Raw genomic sequence first — 19399 nt, forward strand, 5'->3', positions numbered from 1 at the left:
ATTTTAATAAAAAGTAATGAAATAAAAAGAGCGACTAATTTTATAGTGCTTTGAGTTTAGAACGAATTTCGCGGGCATCGTAAATATTTCGATATTCGACGGAGATATTTCGATTGAAATATTTCGATAGTGCGGGAAATGATTTGAACCTAGTTCTTCTTATGTGCGAAGCCGTTGGAGGCGCGCGCGCTAGTGTCGTGAATGCTTCAAAACAAAATCGTATTCGGTAGAAAATTTCTTCAATTGTGATTAAAATGATTGAGGAACACGACGAACGCGAAACAATATGCGACTCAGTGGTAAATATTACGATCTACTAAACACGATAACGTTAATATTTTCTTAGTGAGAAGTCGGTAATTACGAATATTTGAATGTTATAAGATCTTAACCTTACTTTTAGAATTCATTGGTGGAAGGCTGTCGTTTACCAGTCAGAATGCACGGGACGGACGATTGGCGTGAGTAAAATATCTATTTGCATTCTTGTTCTTTAGTCATATGATGATCTGTTTTGAGAAAATCGTGATCTTTTTCTCTGAATCATATATGACATTTTATACACTAATGATTATTTAGAAAGCGTGTCATTGGTTCGCATTATTGAACCATTTCATAGACACATGGATATTTCTATTGATTAATGTCGTTAAAATCGTATCCTGAATATAAAAAATATATTTGATAAAATATTGGCGTTCATTTACCATACATTATGTTTATTTCAATTTTTAGGTTATGTTTAGGTATCTCGGACAGTAATAGATTGTGTACATTCGGTCTTTTATTGTTTCTTCAGGAGTGCATTATCACTCCTTATTTATTTAGGTGTAATAATGAGAGTTTATCAAAAATGTCCTTTTGTCATCCACAGCTCTTGCTGAAATCATCAGTGTTAAAGACGTACATGGTGTCAAGTGTTATTATGTTCACTATGTAGATTGTAAGTATAATGGGAATTAAGAAGAGAGCTGTTGTATGTATGTACGTAGACAACCATTTAACTAAATGTGCAATATTTTAGTCAATAAACGATTAGATGAATGGGTTACGGAAGATTGTTTGGACACTCGGAAAGTCCAATATCCTCGTCGAGATGGAACCACACCAGGAACTGGAGCAGCAACCCCCAAGAAACAAGCACCCAGTAGACCTCCTAGTCCTAGCAGCCTTAGTAACGAACCAGTCAATGGTTCTGCGGTTTTACAAGCTGCATTACAAAAAAAAATGTCTAGAAAGAGAAAGGCAACATGTATAGAAAATGAGGATTCTCAGGATGGCCCTCCACAGACACCTGGTCCAAGGCCAACTGGATCATTGGTTGCACATCACCATGATGATATAGTTACTAGAATGAAAAATGTAGAACTAATAGAATTAGGTCGTCATAGAATAAGACCCTGGTATTTTAGCCCTTATCCACAAGAAATGGTAAACCTGCCATGTATATATATCTGTGAATTCTGCCTGAAGTACAGAAAAAGTCGGAAATGCCTGGAGCGACATTTAGCAAAGTGTAATTTAAGACATCCACCTGGCAATGAGATATATAGAAAAGGTTCAATATCATTTTTCGAGATTGACGGCCGAAAAAATAAAAATTATGCACAAAATCTTTGTCTACTAGCAAAATTATTTTTGGATCATAAAACGCTTTACTATGATACGGACCCTTTCTTGTTTTATGTAATGACAGATTTTGACAGTAGAGGATTCCATATAGTTGGTTATTTTTCAAAAGAGAAAGAATCGACTGAGGATCATAACGTAGCTTGTATTCTTACACTACCACCCTATCAAAGAAGGGGCTATGGAAAATTACTGATAGAATTCTCATACGAGCTATCCAAATTCGAAGGTAAAACAGGTTCACCTGAAAAACCTTTGTCAGATTTGGGATTGTTGTCTTATAGAAGTTACTGGGCACACACCATATTGGACATTCTGTTGAATATAAAGCCATTAGTAGAAAATGAGAAGCCTCAGATTACAATAAGTGAAATATGTGAGCTGACCTCGATTAAGAAAGAAGACGTGATATCGACACTTCAGAACTTGAATCTCATTAATTACTACAAAGGACAATATATTGTTACATTGAATAGGTAATTGGCTAAATAGTCAATGTGTCATTAGGAAAAAAAAAACGAGTCGTGCAGACAATTTATATAGATATTTCGCTTCTTTCCAAATACAGAGGATTTCTTCCAATATGTCATTGACAAAACATGTTTATTCACAGGGAGATTATCGAGCAACACGCAGCTGCAATGGAAAAGAGGCAAATCAGGATAGATCCTAAGTGTCTTCATTGGACACCAAAAGACTGGAGTGTTAGGGCAAAATGGTGAAGTGAAATACAAAATCGACAATAAGATTATGTTAATTCGTCTCTAAGTGATTTTTAAAATCCCCTGGAAGCGTGACCATTGTACCATTTATTCAATGTAGATATAAAAACTATATATAATATATCCGACCATACTGGTCTTTTTAATAAGACTGTGTCAAACTTTGCACATGACTGCAACGGTTAAAAATGACAAAATGAAAACGAAAAAGAACACAGAAGTAATAATAATTTTTACGTTTGCTTGCGTATTTCGGTTACGCAGTATATCGAACAACCATGTTTACCGAATATTTTACGTGATAAGAAAAACGTATTTGTTAAATAATATACTGGCTTACATCTAGAGTCAGAAGCAATGTTTTAATATGGTGACTAGGATTTTTTAAAACATTTGCATACATATTTGCAAATCAACGACTTACACAGGGACATAAATCAGTCTTGTAGAATTGTAAATAAATCTGTTTTTATAATGTGCACTTCATTCACTGCTAAAATACGAAAGCGATATCTAGTTTTAAAACAAAAGAATATATATACGTAATTATAGTATTTCGAAGCTTCGAGTAAAGCGACGAAGCTTGCGTATGTGACCATTTTGAAATTCAGTGAAATTGATTGGTACAATGCAGAAATTGTATGCATACGAATATTCGCACAATTGTGCACACACCTTTAAAACAAGTATTAGGCAATATTCAAATTTGCGTGTGCTCGTATTACACGGGATGGTAATCGATAATCTATCGTTAAGAAAACAAATAGATAAATAAATGAAAAATAATAGTAAAGGTGGGAGAAAAATAGAGACCTATCTAAAGAAATCGGATTCACTCATAATCACATCGCATTGAACAAAAACACACGAGTTTTCATTCCTCATTGTATTATAAACGGCTGTGTTTGATCAAGTTCAAAACGCTCGAGCATAAATTATCCGTCTGAATCCGATTCGAGATTATTCTACCAAAACGAAGAGTTACCGAAATAAAAAGTATTTTTCTCTGAAAGTGTGTATTTTTGATAGCGTCGATCGATGCCATTAGTTAGAGCAGGTGAAACGAAAGAAAAGTAGACAAAGGAAGTATGTTCCAATTTTTTCACTTTACAATCTCTTTCATTTCCACCTTCTCATCTTTCTATAATTATTCCACAATTAACGCAGATACACAGAATAGCAAGAAGGTGTAAATAAGAAAACACACTAGGTACAATTTTTAAATACAGCATCTTTTTTATGTATATATATATTTTTTTTATATTCAACAGTAACATCACAGTAGCTTCATATACAATAAACTTTTTTTATCATAATTTCAGTTGCCTTTGTATTCGTAACACCACGCGACAACGTGACACACAGCGAGTCCCGAACATTCGCCAATTTACAAAAATTTGCTAGTAGGTTTTTCGCGCATTGTCAGCAATAGGATGAAAAAAAAAAGGGAGAGGAATCTTGTGAACGTTAATGTGCACGATGTATTATGTCTACGTATTACAACACGCATATGACTAGGTGAACAGTACGAACTTAAGACTGCAAATATTATTCGGATCCTCGTGTGTGTGTGTTTGCGCGCGCGCACGCGCGCTCGTGTGTGTATGTGTTTTTCATATATTCTCTAAAAGATGCATGATTGATTTCCTTTTTTCTCTTCCACACGAGAATACGAAGTATATCCGTAAATAAACGCGAACACAGCGATACGTCCGGATACGACGAATTGCGGGAATGCAGAGGACAGGAATCCGAATGATATTGCTGACTCGTCCACGAAGCATTGTTATAATATTCGAGCCTAGCGAACAAACGAAAACCGTTCCCGGCGATTGTTAGAAACGAATAAAATGACGAATTTGCGTCGAAGCGATCGGAGTCTCTTACGATATATTAAAATACCGACTCGATTTTCTATAGATATATTATATCTTATCTGAACGATAAACGCATAATACCGATCATAAACGCATGACGAAACTCCTTTCTTTTTTTCATTGTGTCTTCTTCACATTCATAAAACACACACATATATAATAATATATATATATATATATATATATAATATATATATATGTATATATATATAATTACACGCATACATAAAACACGCATACCGAATCATTATCAGTGTCTGTTGATTGTATTCGTGTTCCGCAGACACAACGAGAGTATCCGGGTACTTGAGAAACACTTGATGAACATTAGGCGAGGACTCGGATACCCCGAGAACGCTATTTTTACTGGACCTGTAAAATTGTGAGTATTACAATTTAAAAAAGAGAGGAAGAAAATATAAGTTTGAATAATACCTACTCGACGAATATGTAACACGATTGGAATATTGAAATAAAGAAATGAGAAACTATGAGTTGGTTGTTGGTGTTTCTTGGTATGGTCGATCAGTTGATTAGTGTAATCCCTTCGCTACAAATGATTTATGTACGTATACCACCAATTATTAAATCGTGAATGAAGATAAATTTTTCGTTTGAAAATATTATGATTATATGATTATTATAGATAGAGAAATCTGTAAAGCACATTACTCTATGCACGCATAAATGAAAATTCTTTTAATAGAGTTTCTTTCAAGAATAAGCCATTTTAATTCTTTGACTTTTATAGCAAAAGTGATTGCAATTTTGAAATTACAGTAGCGAAAGGATTAAACAGTTACTTCGAGATCGAAGTCATGTAATTTGAATATTTGCTAGGATGACTATAATTTTAAAATGTTGGGGTATTTAATATTTAATATTTAGTGACTTTTTTGGAAAATAAAGATCTCTAAACAGACGGATAGGTATTTAAATTATTCTTTTGAGGATATTTTCGTGTACTCGAGCACTCGGTTAATCTTCGTTCGACTCAGCGTTCAGGACCAATGATCGTATATAGATGTAGAAATTGGCGGATAGATTTATAACAACAATAACAACAACAACAATGACAATGAGAGTCCGATGTTGACGAGAGTCGTCGGTAAAAATGGACAGTGAATATCTTTTAACAGTGATTAGCGTTAGAACGATGACAATGAGAACATTGATAGTGATCGGGATATACTTAACCCTTTTGCACTTTCGTGTATTGTAAATATTGAAAATCTTTGTTTATACGTATGCATGGGAAAAAATAGATTGAATGGTTAAACGAAAGCATTAAAATTTAATTAACCCTGTGTAATCCATTATTTAATTATCTAGTGATATTTACGTATGTTCTATATGTTTCTTTTTTCTAAATAACATTTAACAAAATTCAACAAATAGAAACAGAGTATGTAACGTTTCGATATGATTGTATTTTATAGTATCAAATTGTATACTTCTCAACCTTGTTCTTCATACATCTCATTGTCGTGAAAGGCTTCTAATTTTTCTTGAATCTCTGGTAGTGATTAAATATAATTCACGAGTAACAAGAATTTCCAAGAGAAGATATCTTCGATATAAAAGTTCTTCTCGCAGAATATACAATACGATTCAAAATTCGTAGATATAAATCCTACAACAACTTAATGCGCCTTCAAAAATCTATTAAATCAGTTTGTTTTTTTACTTTCTTGTATTAAATTATAGTTAATTTGAAAACAAGTTATCCTTAAAGAGATTTATCTCGAAACAACATTTTCTATAACTTCGAGTAAAAGCTGATACAACATTCTCGCCTCCTGCAAAATAAATTCAAATGCGAAACAAAATATATCACTGCTAGTGAAACTAGTGGAACTGTATGCAATGGCAAAAGAATTTCCTTTCGTGTCTTAAAAAATGTCATAAAATTGATATGTATAATATAAAAACACAGTCTTACATCTGGAAATCTGTGATTTCCATTCCATCTTGATGCGAAGTCTTGTTCAAGTGCAAAAGGGATAAAATATCACCGCGTCGCGGCATGCAGTCCTTGTTACGATATATTCTCGTGTAAGGATACTCGATAAGCGTTGTATCATTACAAACAACAACCATCTTCGTTGTCGATTACGTGTCTCGTAATCGAGAATTCCTCGAGATACTTGAAATTCAAATTCAAAGTGCGACATATTCGATACTCGCCGCGATCTGGCCACGTAGCGGTTCTTGGTATCTTTGTCACACGATAATTCTCGTCTTTTTGTGTTGCATTAGTCGTGCATGTGTGTGTATGTGTTACGTGTGCGCTTTTGTGTACGTCATATATGTATATATATTATATATATTTATATACGAATATATATATATAGTTTTTCCTTCATTCATACTTTGTATTTTTTTTCTTTTTTGTCCAAGATAATCCTCTTTTCCCTTTTGCTTCTCTCTTTTTGTATTTTTTTTTTTTTTTTTTTTTTTTTGTATGAATACATCTACAGTCGAACAGTAGTTGGCAATGGCTGGACAGAATCGCTTTCGATGAAAATACTTTTGTTTTTGCTAATCAGTTCCTCTTCGTCTATCGAGCCTGTTACGAGGTATCCTGTTTCGTTCCCATTTTTGTTGCCGTTTCTGGTCTTCCTAATTTTCTGGTCTCGCCTCTCTTTTCTGCCTTTATCTCGCGGTTTGCATCGGAACAACGCAACTGGACTGTCATCGAGCGCGGGAAAACTATTTTTGTTTGTACATCAGTGCACGCATATCGGATCGCAGAAATTGTGGGCAAACGGAAGCGTAATCTTACCGCTGACTCGCTGTAATTTTTATAAATTCGTAAGTTTCCTTACCTAGATAGATAGTGTTCAATTCTTTGAACAATAAATTACTTAATTTTATAAGTTTATTTGTCGCAAGAATACGGTATAAATAATAGTGGATTTCGAGGTAAATTTGTATCTGGCTAAAATGAAAAAATTTCTAGTTTTAAAAAGTTTCTTTACTTTAAATTCGATAAGAAGAACAGAAAAAGGAATATATTAATTTGTAAGCGTAAACGCGTTTCATATAAATATCGTGAACGTTTAGACCGTTTTTTCGCGAGTCTGCGTCAATTACGCCCCGAGGTTTCCATCACATCGTGACAAATGAGCTCTCTGGTGTTTCTCGAACCACCAGAAGCAATTAATGAATCATTGCTGCGATCAATTACGCTTCGACCACACACTAAAACATCTACGCTTACACACACATATGCCACAGAATCTCCAACAACACGTAGTCCACGGTTCTTTCACAAATGTTTTTACAAATATTCTCTTCAACAACAATTTCTTATGTTTCTTATCTATATAATCCAACTCAATGCGTTAAATGAAATTTCTCGAATTTCTATATTTTTCGTGGACATAACGTGTCGCAGAAAATCCGTCATAGTTCGTACTTACGAAGATGAACGACAACGTGAGAGCACAGTGACGTTTAGAAGTTTAGACGATGATCTTGTCATAATTTACACGAAATCTCGAAATATGTGACACATTACTATACGCTATCATATACACTACTAACACGCTATCTATGGAATGTTTTCATTAACGTTCGTTTCATTAACAATGATCTGTGAATCGCGTTATTCCACGTAATGAACAAAGAACTATGAATCACAAATTGTTGCATTTTTCTTGAACGTCGAGTATGGCTTAACATGCAGCGTTCCAATTGTATCGACCAGCGACGCACTGCAAGTCTCGTATTATATACATATATGTATAATGTTTCACGTATATCGACCAGCGATTAATTGTATACCACGTAGTAGTACGTTTACGATTATCAGTGATAAATCACGGATCAAGCAGTATCACACAGCTGCCCGAGATTTATGCTAAATTACGGTACATAGGTATTATTCATTTATAGCGACATTTATAGTAGTATTACATTTATTTGGCAAACGGAGCGCTTACGTGACGCTACGTATTCCAGATCATCGCTAAACTCACAATTATCCGTATTTTCGATGAATAACGTATTTTGTCTGATTAATTTGTTATGTTGCCGCGAATTGACAAATCTATAACTTCGCAAAAGAAGTCTGCGGTTTTAATTGTCATTTAAATTTAGTAGAAAGCGATGATTCGTTTCGTTTATAATTAGTAAGAAAATATAAATAACGTGAAATTATCTGAACAGTTCAATTTGATAAGATCACAGATCAGAGTATTTTCGTTTTTCTTACACCTTATGTTACGTAATTAATTTATTCTACCTGTTTTTCAGTGACCGATTGAAAAGAAAGGATTCATCAGTTTCAAACTTCCTTTGCATTTTTGTATTTCCATATAACATTTTTGTTTTCGGAACTATCGGGAAGAATTTAATGACGTCCAATAGATAGCACGTTAATTTTTACGACCAAGATCGCGAAACCTAATTGTCGCGATCAAATGTAAACGCGCGAATCGCGACAGATCATCGTCCAGGGATCGTCCACGGATCATCCATACGATTTTCTTTAAAAACGTTCACGTTTACGAGACGTGTTTCTTTACGTACATATATGTATCTTTTTTTTTTATCGTTTTTCCATTCTTTTCTTTATTTAGCTTGTTTTACAGCTACACGTACGGTTTGCATATTTAGTTAGTTTTATCTTAATTATTAACGCTCTCTTTCACATATACATACATGCACACACACATACACACACACATACACACAGTCTGTCTCACGACTCTGCTCGTACACTGTACGTCACATATGGTATTTGTACCTTCTTGTTTTCTCTAGTATTCTGTAAAAATATTACAAAGGACCATCTTTCTACCACGTGTTAGATCGAATAATTCAAATCCATATCGAATCCATATCCACATTTCATTATGTCATTTTAAACGTACCATATTTTATGTGATTACAGTGTCGAGGGTGCGTCGATTTGTATTCTACAAGCGATAGTCTCGTTTCGCCTGCGAGACGACGCGAAGAAAAGATCTACTTTCGTCCAGCCGCTTGCCTGAACAATAAGACACTTAACAGTTGGACGATCCCCATATCTGGGAATCGATGAATGTTTTTTTTACGCCTTTTTTCCTTTTTATTTTTCCTTTTTTTTTTGTTAGTTTTCTTTTGTTCTTTTTCTCCGTCTCTTAAACAATTGTGTCTCGACGTTACATTTGCGTATAACAAACAGAATACACACGAGGGAGGGATCAAAAACGGCATTAAATCGTCGACGAGTGTGTAAAAAATATCTCTTCTTCTTGGAACCTACGAAAGAAGTTGCGTCGAGGACAATCGAGAAGCGAGAGCGAAAGCGAAACGGGGACAGAGTCAGGGGGACGAAAATCAGCCTCTTCCGCGTGTAGTATAAAACCACGCGTTTGTTTCTTCCTTTTCTTCGTGTTCATGTGTGTATGTGTACTCTCCTTTTTTCTCTTTTTTTTCCTCTTTTCGATTTTTCTCGTGAAAATGCAGTCAATGGAACTTGGGAACCAGGCCAGGCTAAATTATCGAACGATTTTTGTTTGCGAAAAAAATGACTGACGATGGGATCTTTTATTATCACATACTTTGTGAGAGTTAGAAATTAATGGACACATTAAGTTTTATTCCTTGGTTTGTATATACTGAAAGAAATTTTGCTTTTATGTCGATATTTAGAAAAAAAAAAAGAAAAGAAAAATCTTTGTCAAGACAATTGTTTATTTTTATATTTCTTTCCTTCCTAGCCTGTTCCTGTGAATTTTAGAATATCTGCCTTAGAGTATTGAAGATACAAAAACTACGATAGAAAACAGAACAGACTTCGAATACTTTTGTTGTTTCAGTTTGCTCCTTATTCTTCATTTCCATTTATATGTCACACTCAACATCAACGTCATATTTATTTATGTATTTATTTTTTTTCTTGTTGTTATTACTATTATTATTCCTCTTATAATTATTTATTAATATTATTGTTACTATTAGTTTCACTCTTAATACGTACATATATACACACACATGTTTATGCATGTATACATACAATTAAATTCATTCAAGCTTACCAAATAATTAATCGTTACGTTTATATAATGTATATCGTATTATCAATAGCGTTTCTCTGTTTTCGAGTTTTCTTTTTGGTTTGTATTTTTCTTTTTATGATACAGATTGTCATAATCGGCATGGTATTGCCGTCTTTCTTTCAGCCTCTGGCGCTTTCCCTTCTTTTTGAAGAATCTTCTTTCTTTCTATTTTATTCTGTCTTCTTTTTCATTTGAAACAATGTCGTCACCAAGTTACTTTCAACGTCCTTTGCTTTGTTCTATTCTTATTCAATATGAAATTTGTGCATTTTCTCTTGCTTCCCGTTGATTGATAATGACTGAAACTAGGAGTCCATCTTCTCGTTTAATCAACGAACTTTCACAATCCATTTCCTCATCCCTTTTTCTCCTATCTTAAGCTTCCTTTGCGTAGTATCGAAGTCTATTACTTTTCTGACGATTTTTCCAGGAAAATAATTACTTCCCTTCCTATTGTATAGATCGTGCATTTCAATCTTCTTCCTAGAACAAGATGTTTGTTTCTAAAACAAGATTTTGCAATAGAAAAGCGATCGTAAATCTGTCACAACTTAGATTCACTACTTTTCACATTATTCAATTTTTCCAATTTTTGAAATTATTTCCATCGATTAACATCTACACTTTCTATGCGTGATTTTGATCATGTTAATAGTTGACTATTCGATGAAACAATTTCGAGAATCTCCCAGAAAAATGATTAACTGTCGCAGATAATTTATTGTTGTTTTTAACGCATGTATTGAATTTTTTCTCGCTTTTAATTAAGGAACAGTTCTACGAGTAACTAGCAAAGTTCATGATCGATACAATTCTTGACTAAAATCTCGGAAAGATCACCCTCATTTATTGGCGAACTACTTTTTAGAGTTTACTCTCCTCAGGTACGAGTTGTTATTTCCATTTTTATAAGGGTGAAGGTTAAGGGTTGCTTGGAATTGGTACACAATGTGCAATAGTCTTTTACATGCCACAGTCGAAACTCTCCTGATTTTGCACCTTTTTCTGATAAGCTTCCAAATAGCTGTCGACGTTCCTGTAGATGCCAGAGTTTGCTTGGTACATCAGAGTTTCCAGGATTCTCTCGTTTCTGATTGCTTTGGATGGCAAGACAATCTGAAAGACGCGTTGGAGAAATTAGTTTTATTGTTATATTTTATTAACGTGGATTTGTTAAATTACTTATAAAGAGAGATTTAAAAATAGTTATTAGTTTGAATTTTTTCTTATAGTACCATGTTCGATAGCTTGCTCAAGATTCTCTTGTATTACATTGTGAAAGAGTTAAAAACATTTTCTATGAAGCTTACCCTAATAAGTTCTTGAGGCGTTATTCTATACAATTTCAAGTCTCTACTGAGCCTCTCCATAATACACTTGAACTCAACTTTCGGGTCTACTTTGGTCGATTTCCTGTCTTTAATCCTATTCTTCGCCCATTCTAGCATCGCCTCGAATTTCCTAATTTCGCCAACTTCCAGACCTCTGCACATGATCATTTGAACCATAGATTCACTTAATGTGAGAAAATCAGGATTTTGGAACAACTGGTACGCTCTGGTCTCGATGAACGCGAGGATCATATTAACTAGCTCCGAGGCAGACGTGTAACGCCAGCAGTAGTTTTCCAACGCGCACAGCATCACGCAGACAATTTCAATTCGTAAAAATTGCTTCGCGTGATGGAAACACGCCTGTAGAAGCTCTGGTAGATCATAGTGCTCCGCTGCACAGATCAGGCCTGGTATGTTGCTGCATGTCAGTGGACAAGAACCTGTCTGCAGGTAGTTGAGCAGAATCTTGAACGTCTTCGGGTCGAATTCGATGATATTGAACTATATAATAAAAAAAAAAATTAGTGATATATGGAGATGTTTGCCTTTTATTTGGAGCAACTTTTATCGTTTAGTCTATCATGTAGTTTAAAAATGTTATTTGTGCAAGCTGTTCCATTCTAATCTCCAGAGACAAATATCTTGAGAAATATGGAATGTATTGTTTACTTCTACCTCTTGTTACTTTACAGTGAATAAAAATATAAATTCTAATATTTTTTGCATTATTAAGCTAATTTCTCCTCCTCTATCAACTCATTCTATTATTATACCTACTCTTCTTTATTAAGTTTGACGAATTTATCTTCTAAAAAATTCCAATTTCTTCTTCCATTTAATTTTCACAATATTTCTGCTTCAGAAGCACGAATTACAGTCTTATCATATCATTATTAAACATGTACTTGTAATATCAAAGAATACTGATAACATTAATATCAAATTAATACAAAAAGAGGTCTTTCCAAATATCATTACACAGGGTTGTTGGTAACTGGTGGTACAAGCGGAAAGGGGGTGATTCTACGCGAAAAAAGAAGTCGAAAATATAGAATAAAAATTTTTCGTTTGAGGCTTTGTTTTCGAGAAAATCGACTTTGAATGTTCGCTCGGTACGAATACTTTAAAACAATCGAATAAGTTAGAAAGTGTTCATAGAAATTTAATTAGAAGAGCAGAAGTATGTGTTCGGCAGAATGGGCAACATTTTCAGCAATTTTTGTAATAATAAACTTTATGATTACTTCATATTATTTCATTATGTATTCCTAATTTTCCGTTACGGCAGAAACAAACTTAAAAGATGCGTTGAGATCCGTTATAACGAGACGTGATAAAGTGCACGCGTACCGAGCGAAAATTCAAAGTCGATTTTCTCGAAAACAAAGCCTCAAACGAAAAATTTTTATTCTACATTTTCGACTTCTTTTTTCGCGTAGAATCACCCCCTTTCCGCTTGTACCACCAGTTACTAACCACCCTGTATAATATATCTGTACAGACAAGAAATAGGCCGTTATAATTAACATCATTAGAAGCTTAAAATCTTTAAAATGATTTTTGTCTTATTTCGATACGATTTCCCGTTTCGAAGATATGCTCGTTCAAAGTAAAGCATAATTTCCAGTATTTCGCTATTGCTATTTCATTCGCGTACTCGATTCTTTCACTCACACGCCTTCGCTGACCTACCGCACATGTGGCACGTGCGAATGGTCAGTGACGGACGCTGAGTCACAGCTCTTTTTACGCCACTACTACTACTACTACTACTATTACTACTACTCGTGACATACGTAATTCTTGGAAAAAAGTGGGTCACGATGTTTCTAAGAATTTCAATCGCCATTCAGCTTTCTGCACGTTCTACACGCAATACTTTGAAACCTCGCATCTCATAAACGGATTGAGATATCGTATTAAAACAAATTGTGGGTTATAGGGCGTATATTTCTCTGTCTTTAGAATGATTTCGTTTAAAAATCTTGTAACTTTTTTCTTCTTTTCGTTTTTAATTTTTTAACATTAAAGTACATGTTAAGTATGTAACTTCTTTTCTATTTGTTTCTCTTGAGTGTTGTGTGGAATGTGTGTTGCATGTGCGGTAGGTGTTAAGAGACAGTCTTGTAAATATTAATTGGTGAATGTTGATACTGATATATAGAGTGTAAGAGGTTGAGCATCTTGTTATTAATATTGAATAAATAAAATATACTGAGGAAGAAGAAATAAATTGAAAATAAATTGAACGATTGGAATATAATGATAACAATTGACATTGGTGTAACGTGTGTGTTACGTCGCGTGAAAAGGTCCGCGGTTAGAGAACCCTCAATAAAGCTAAGGCCCACCATAAATCGATTCTCATTAGCTTGCAGGAATCTTGAATCCTGCAAGTATTTTCGGTTTATAGCTGGTACTTAAATAAGTCCTTAGGTTTATTGAACGTTCTTAAAAATTACGGAGTAAGCTGGTAGTTATGACGGGAAAAACTGTTAATTGTATGCTAGGGAAAACCAGACATTAAGGTACGTCGCGCAGACCTTTTCACGCGACGTAACAGTGTGGTTGGTTTCTTTACTTGTTGACAAAATTCTGTGTCAAATATAATGTGTAAATAAATCATTAACTTGAAGAAATAGGAGGAGAATGGAACAATAAAATTAGATACAGAAGCTTTACGATAAAATAGGAAATGTTATTGAAAAAATAATAAGTTAACATTTGCCAGGAATAAAAATAAGCATACTGTGTTGTAACCGTGAATAGTGTATTTTTTAGTGTTTAAATATAAAAGAACATCATTAATAATAATATTGTTACTGCGAATTAATTAAATTTACCTCCGTTTGTGCCAATTTTGCTCTATCAACTTTCTGCGCATCCGCACATACGCTGAGTCTGGGTACCGCCAACTGTTGAGCTGCCTTCTCCTTTTCCTTCGCCTCTTTATCTAAAATTTTAGATTGAAAATTTACAATGAATCACAGAAACAAAAATTCTTACATACACGTATTCAAATCCAATATTTCTATGCATTCGATATACATATCTAATACTTCTGTATCTATTAACAATTAATTTCACCGTGTATACTGTTGATGGAAGAAATGTAACGACATAATTAAACGGTTAAGACTCTGCCTGTCTTATAGAAACATGTATTACCTTGTATCTTAGATTAAAAAAGTCTTTTGTGAGCCAATATAATTAATTAATATAAAATTTACTTAAATTAAGTATTTATAATATTTAATATCTATACAGACACTCAAATATTACAATCATAATAAATATTTCTCAAACGCGCTATCCTATACACAAACTTTTTAAATATGCAACAAAAGCATATACCAAAATAATTCTTGGTTGACATCATTTTATCCTGAATAGGCTAAATCGACTTCCGTATCTTCCTTTGTCTATATGTCTGAAATTGTTGTTTAGTCTCTCGAAATATGCATAAAATTTAATACTTGATAATAACTTTTACAACTTCGCTAATTACGTTTTCCGTTAACAGTATCTTTCTTACAGCTAGTCTTTCCAAACGTATAAAACCATAAACGAAGCACAATATTTAGTCGTATAACAGAGTCAATAATATACATACTGCTGCAATCCTGCGAACTAGCCCAACGTTTCCGATCCTCGCTTTGCAGCGTGTTTCCGCTTCCGTGTTTCTTAATGCTCCGTCCCCAGCCTGCCGTGATCGTGCCGAGCCTCGAGAACGCTCGCTTCATCATCGGTGAGGAGGGCACGCTTTTAGGTCTAAACAAGTCAGAGCCAGTATCTCACAGAAACCGCAGAGCGGCACCTCAGGGTACGGAGAGGAAATTCTTCTCGAAGAAGAATCTTTGATCAAGGACAGAGGACAGCAGGGAAAGTAGAAAGGAAGATTGAAATTGATAAAAAGGAAATCGGATTTTTCAAGTGGACCTTACAGTTCCTGAATGCATCGAATAATAGCAATAAGGAAAAAAACGAACAGTACGAGACAACGACGAAAGCTCGTCTCCTTCGTTCGCAAAATCGGAAAAATTGGAAACGTGAATGCGAATATAGAAATACCGAAGTAAAGGCGAGATAATCAGAGCTTGCTGTTACAGTTACTCGAGGAGAAAAATTGTTCACGAGACACGTCGACTCAAGTTCACTGCATGCCGATAGCCAAATTACCAAATCGAATAAAATTCGTAAACAAAGAGTCAGTGTTTAGATTGGAAAAAAAAGGAACCGAGAATTCGATAGAAGACATACAGAGCAGCCGCAAGAACACAGGAAGATACAAAATAAAGGAAAAAATAAGGGAAAAATCGATACGTCGATCTCGACCGAAGCTAATAAGATAGATATGATAATAATTAGCGTGACTGGTGTGATACTTCGAGTTACTCTTGCAGTGCTTTTGCTTTCTTGTTCTTTATTCTTTTATCGATTGGTCTCGAATAGTAAAACATACTACACAGTTAATCATTCAAATACAATAGAAAGATATAGCGAATAAGAAAGTGAATAATACTCATAATCAACATGCGGTGCTGTGTGTATGTTCTGTAAGTGTACGTGTTCATGTGTGTGTGTGAGGATAGGAGACATGGAAGTGCCGTAAAAAATACACATAATTACGATTAAATATGTACGATATATAATATATAATATATAGATATGTATATATAGTATACATTCGACAACGACACCAAAGGCAAGTTCAATCTCTCACCGTTAATCTCCCGGCTTTTTAAATCGCTAAATAAATCCAGTTATATCGTTTATGCATCTCGTTTCACTTTATTTGTATTAACCCATTTTACGGACTAGTTATGCAATTAATTGGACTGGAAAATGAAATTTTTTGAAACTAGGGACGATTACATTGAGATTGGCACACATTTGTTCTCGTGCAAGTAATAAGTGCTTTTTAACTGAAAAGACAAGATCTTCAAGTTGATATTCGAAGATTCCAGGAAAGAATTCTTAGATTTTTGTGATTCATTCAGAAAGAAACTTAATATAAAGATGATTGATAAATTCACAAGATTTGCTTTATTTTAAATGTGCGAGTTCTCCTCTAAAAATTCTCCTTCAAGGAAGATACAAAAATGTGAATCGTACTTACTTATCATGTTCTTCTCCTGCAATCTTCATTTCAGATTTTTAATTACTACAGCTACAAAAAGGATTCTAATTAAAGAGATACGGGAGAAGATAATATTTTAAATATTTTTAACACGGAAAGGAAGTTGCCAATAAAATATTGATGAATAATAAAATAAACTATTATTTTGATTCACAAAATACAATATAGACGAGTATAAACGGAATATTGTATTAATAGTAAAAATAATAAAATAATAAATATTAATAATAAAATGAAAAAAGTTACTATTACAATCACACAAAAAGAAACTATTACAATCGTTTTATCATTAGCGAAGAATGGGTTAATACATCATATATTGCGTAGATTATATCATGAAATCATTCAAACAAGATGACAAATTTTATTTATATTTTTTTATTCACGTATTGAATATAAACTGGACTCTTGAAGATAAAAAATGCATAATCCTGGTTAACAGAAATAATTCACAAGATACGAACCTTGGACTTTCGACATCAGGAACTTGAAGGAAGTTAGAACTTCGTGGCTTCTGTGGGCTCAACAAGGTGGGTACCGGTCTGGCAAGTAATTCAGCAACCGGCACTTGTGGACTTCCGAAACCCGCTTGAATACCATACAACATCTCTTGGAATACTCTAAAGAAATCAGATAAGTTAGCAATTTTTATTCCTTGCCAATGTCAATTTGTTCAAAGTTCAATCTTTTGTTGCTGGTATTTTTAACGAGATTAATAATTATTATAATACTATTTTGAAGATATTTTTAACAAAATTAACGTTCACTTCCATCAAGATTGAAATATGATTATATTTTTTATTCTTCATTTTCTGAATTACCCGAAAACGTAAATCAATTTTTTGACCAATCACCTGCTCCTAACTGCCAAAATCGCTCTGACGCCAAAGAATCGGACTTTCTGCTTCTGTGGTCCATGTACCAGGAAACAAACATCAAACAGGTTCGTATTTAACGTGGTATTCTCTTCATTGTTCAAAAATACTTTAGTGAAGTCTTTGGCAAGTTGATCGTGATCTTCGAATTGATCTCTGACAGAATCCAAAAGTGGGGAAGATGGTCTCATATGGCCAATTGGTCTCCACGAACCGCGTCTAAAGCAATAAATTTCATTCTCATTGATTCGTTTATCCTTTTTAAATACGATAAAATATTTTAATTAGAATATAATTAATTTCTTTGTGGTCGTTGTCGTTCATGTTCGTTCACCTGTATGGTTTCGGAATCTGCCCTGTTTCTGCATGATTAGCCAAGTTGGCCACGATATCTTCCAACATCTGAGTTCTCGTTCTTTCTTGCATCTTCGCGAATTTTGGTGCAGAATAACTTGCTCGCTCTCCGTTCACAATTTTCGTCAATAACCACTCACGGAACATGGGACCTGTTGCATCGAGAGATCGTTAAATTTGCTTTTACAGTTCCTCGATAACTTTCTTCGAAGTAGTAAGAGCTAGTTTTATCTCCAAGTTACTACCTTGCGTTTTAGATGGTTCATTTTGAAATGAAACTATTCTTTTTCTAATCTTTTTCCGATTCTCTTCTTCCCTTTTAAAATAATTCTTGCATTTTTCATAACAATGCAAATGTTATCTAATAAATTTTGAATATATTTTCAAATTATTTATAAAATTTTAATCAATTGTCCAGTTGAATAATAAAAAGTATTTCATTTGTTAGACCCTAATTACAAGTTATATAACAAACAAATGTTGATTTTAAACTTATAGTGTGTCCAATTAGAATATTTAAAGATTCATATATTATGTATTATTACCCTTTTTAAAAACATTTTGTTCCCAAAGATAGGGTTTGTACGCTCCAACCTCGTCTCTAGTGGCGACTGATACTTCATATCTGGTGACTTTCCTTTTTATTCGTGGACTAACTCGAACTAGAATGAACGTGTAGAGGAAATGGGACTTCATACAAGCTGGATTAAACGGAGTCTTGTCTGCTTCCAAGAACACGACACATACTATGTCGTTACCGATGTGTCGTTTTTTTTGTACCTAAACAATACAATCTCTTTTAATATAATTATAATATAAGTAGCTATTAGCCTGTAATTATCACTATTCATACAATCAAAGTTCATGAAAACAGCATTGTTTTCAATTAACTCTTTGAACTAACTCTTTTTAATTAACTTTGAATTAACTCTTTTTTCTAACAATAATATGTTATTTTATTTCTAAAAAATTAAAAATTCCTATTTACTTTTGAAGTTGAATTTTAAATATTTCCGTTGTTTACGATTGCCATTCATAGTAATAAGTATTAACTGCACATAGTTTAATATCATGTCAAATAATATAATATTGATATATACGTAATGTTATATACGTAACTCGTATCATATACATCATGAATCACATGTTATACATAATTCTAAATTGATAATTACGTCAATAAGTCAATAATAAATAAATAATAAATTAATCAATTAATTAATTAATAAAAATAAATAAATAGGTCAATAATTAAACGATTAATAATTCTCAATTTGAGGACTTGGAACCGAGAATTTCATTCAACCAAAATTCTGAATGCTATCTGCCTTTATCGAATTGGAATTATAATCCTTGCTATGCGTGTAACGCGATATGTGTTACAAAGCCGGGTTTAATTAGTCTTCAATGTACCTAAT

At 33.6% G+C, this 19399-nt stretch overlaps 2 protein-coding genes across 14 annotated transcripts in view; one reads left to right on the forward strand and one right to left on the reverse strand.

Annotated features, from left to right (window-relative positions):
* Positions 1-154: 154 nt before the first annotated feature.
* On the forward strand, positions 155-4722 carry LOC100652130 (histone acetyltransferase Tip60). Its single transcript, XM_048409479.1, has 5 exons — positions 155-299; positions 404-461; positions 875-943; positions 1025-2105; positions 2243-4722. The coding sequence occupies exons 1-5, from the start codon at positions 255-257 to the stop codon at positions 2349-2351; spliced, it is 1362 nt and encodes a 453-aa protein (XP_048265436.1). The 5' UTR covers positions 155-254; the 3' UTR covers positions 2352-4722.
* Positions 3563-19399, reverse strand: part of LOC100651767 — a 158263-nt gene continuing 142426 nt past the window's right edge. For 10 of the 13 annotated variants that reach the window (XM_012312632.3, XM_048409471.1, XM_048409474.1 and 7 more), the window contains 8 exons: positions 18527-18761; positions 17962-18133; positions 17607-17846; positions 17217-17372; positions 15226-15383; positions 14456-14565; positions 11589-12113; positions 3563-11394 (listed from right to left, as the gene is read on the reverse strand). In XM_012312632.3, the coding sequence (XP_012168022.1) occupies positions 11242-11394; positions 11589-12113; positions 14456-14565; positions 15226-15383; positions 17217-17372; positions 17607-17846; positions 17962-18133; positions 18527-18761 (1749 nt within the window). In that variant the 3' untranslated portion in view covers positions 3563-11241. The remainder of the gene's footprint in view (positions 11395-11588; positions 12114-14455; positions 14566-15225; positions 15384-17216; positions 17373-17606; positions 17847-17961; positions 18134-18526; positions 18762-19399) is intronic. The other 3 variants (XM_048409470.1, XM_048409469.1, XM_048409468.1) reach the window with 3 other exon arrangements.

This window comes from Bombus terrestris, chromosome 10, assembly GCF_910591885.1.
Source record: "Bombus terrestris chromosome 10, iyBomTerr1.2, whole genome shotgun sequence".
NCBI lineage: Eukaryota > Metazoa > Arthropoda > Insecta > Hymenoptera > Apidae > Bombus > Bombus terrestris.

What these genes read in the sequence shown, in the direction of transcription:
- LOC100652130 (XM_048409479.1), top strand. Translation starts at nt 255, where the DNA reads ATGATTGAGGAACACGACGAACGCGAAACAATATGCGACTCAGTG. An exon ending in TTATGTTCACTATGTAGATT is followed by an intron (nt 944 to 1,024) that starts GTAAGTATAATG and finishes GCAATATTTTAG; the next exon opens with TCAATAAACGATTAGATGAA. An exon ending in TATATTGTTACATTGAATAG is followed by an intron (nt 2,106 to 2,242) that starts GTAATTGGCTAA and finishes GTTTATTCACAG; the next exon opens with GGAGATTATCGAGCAACACG.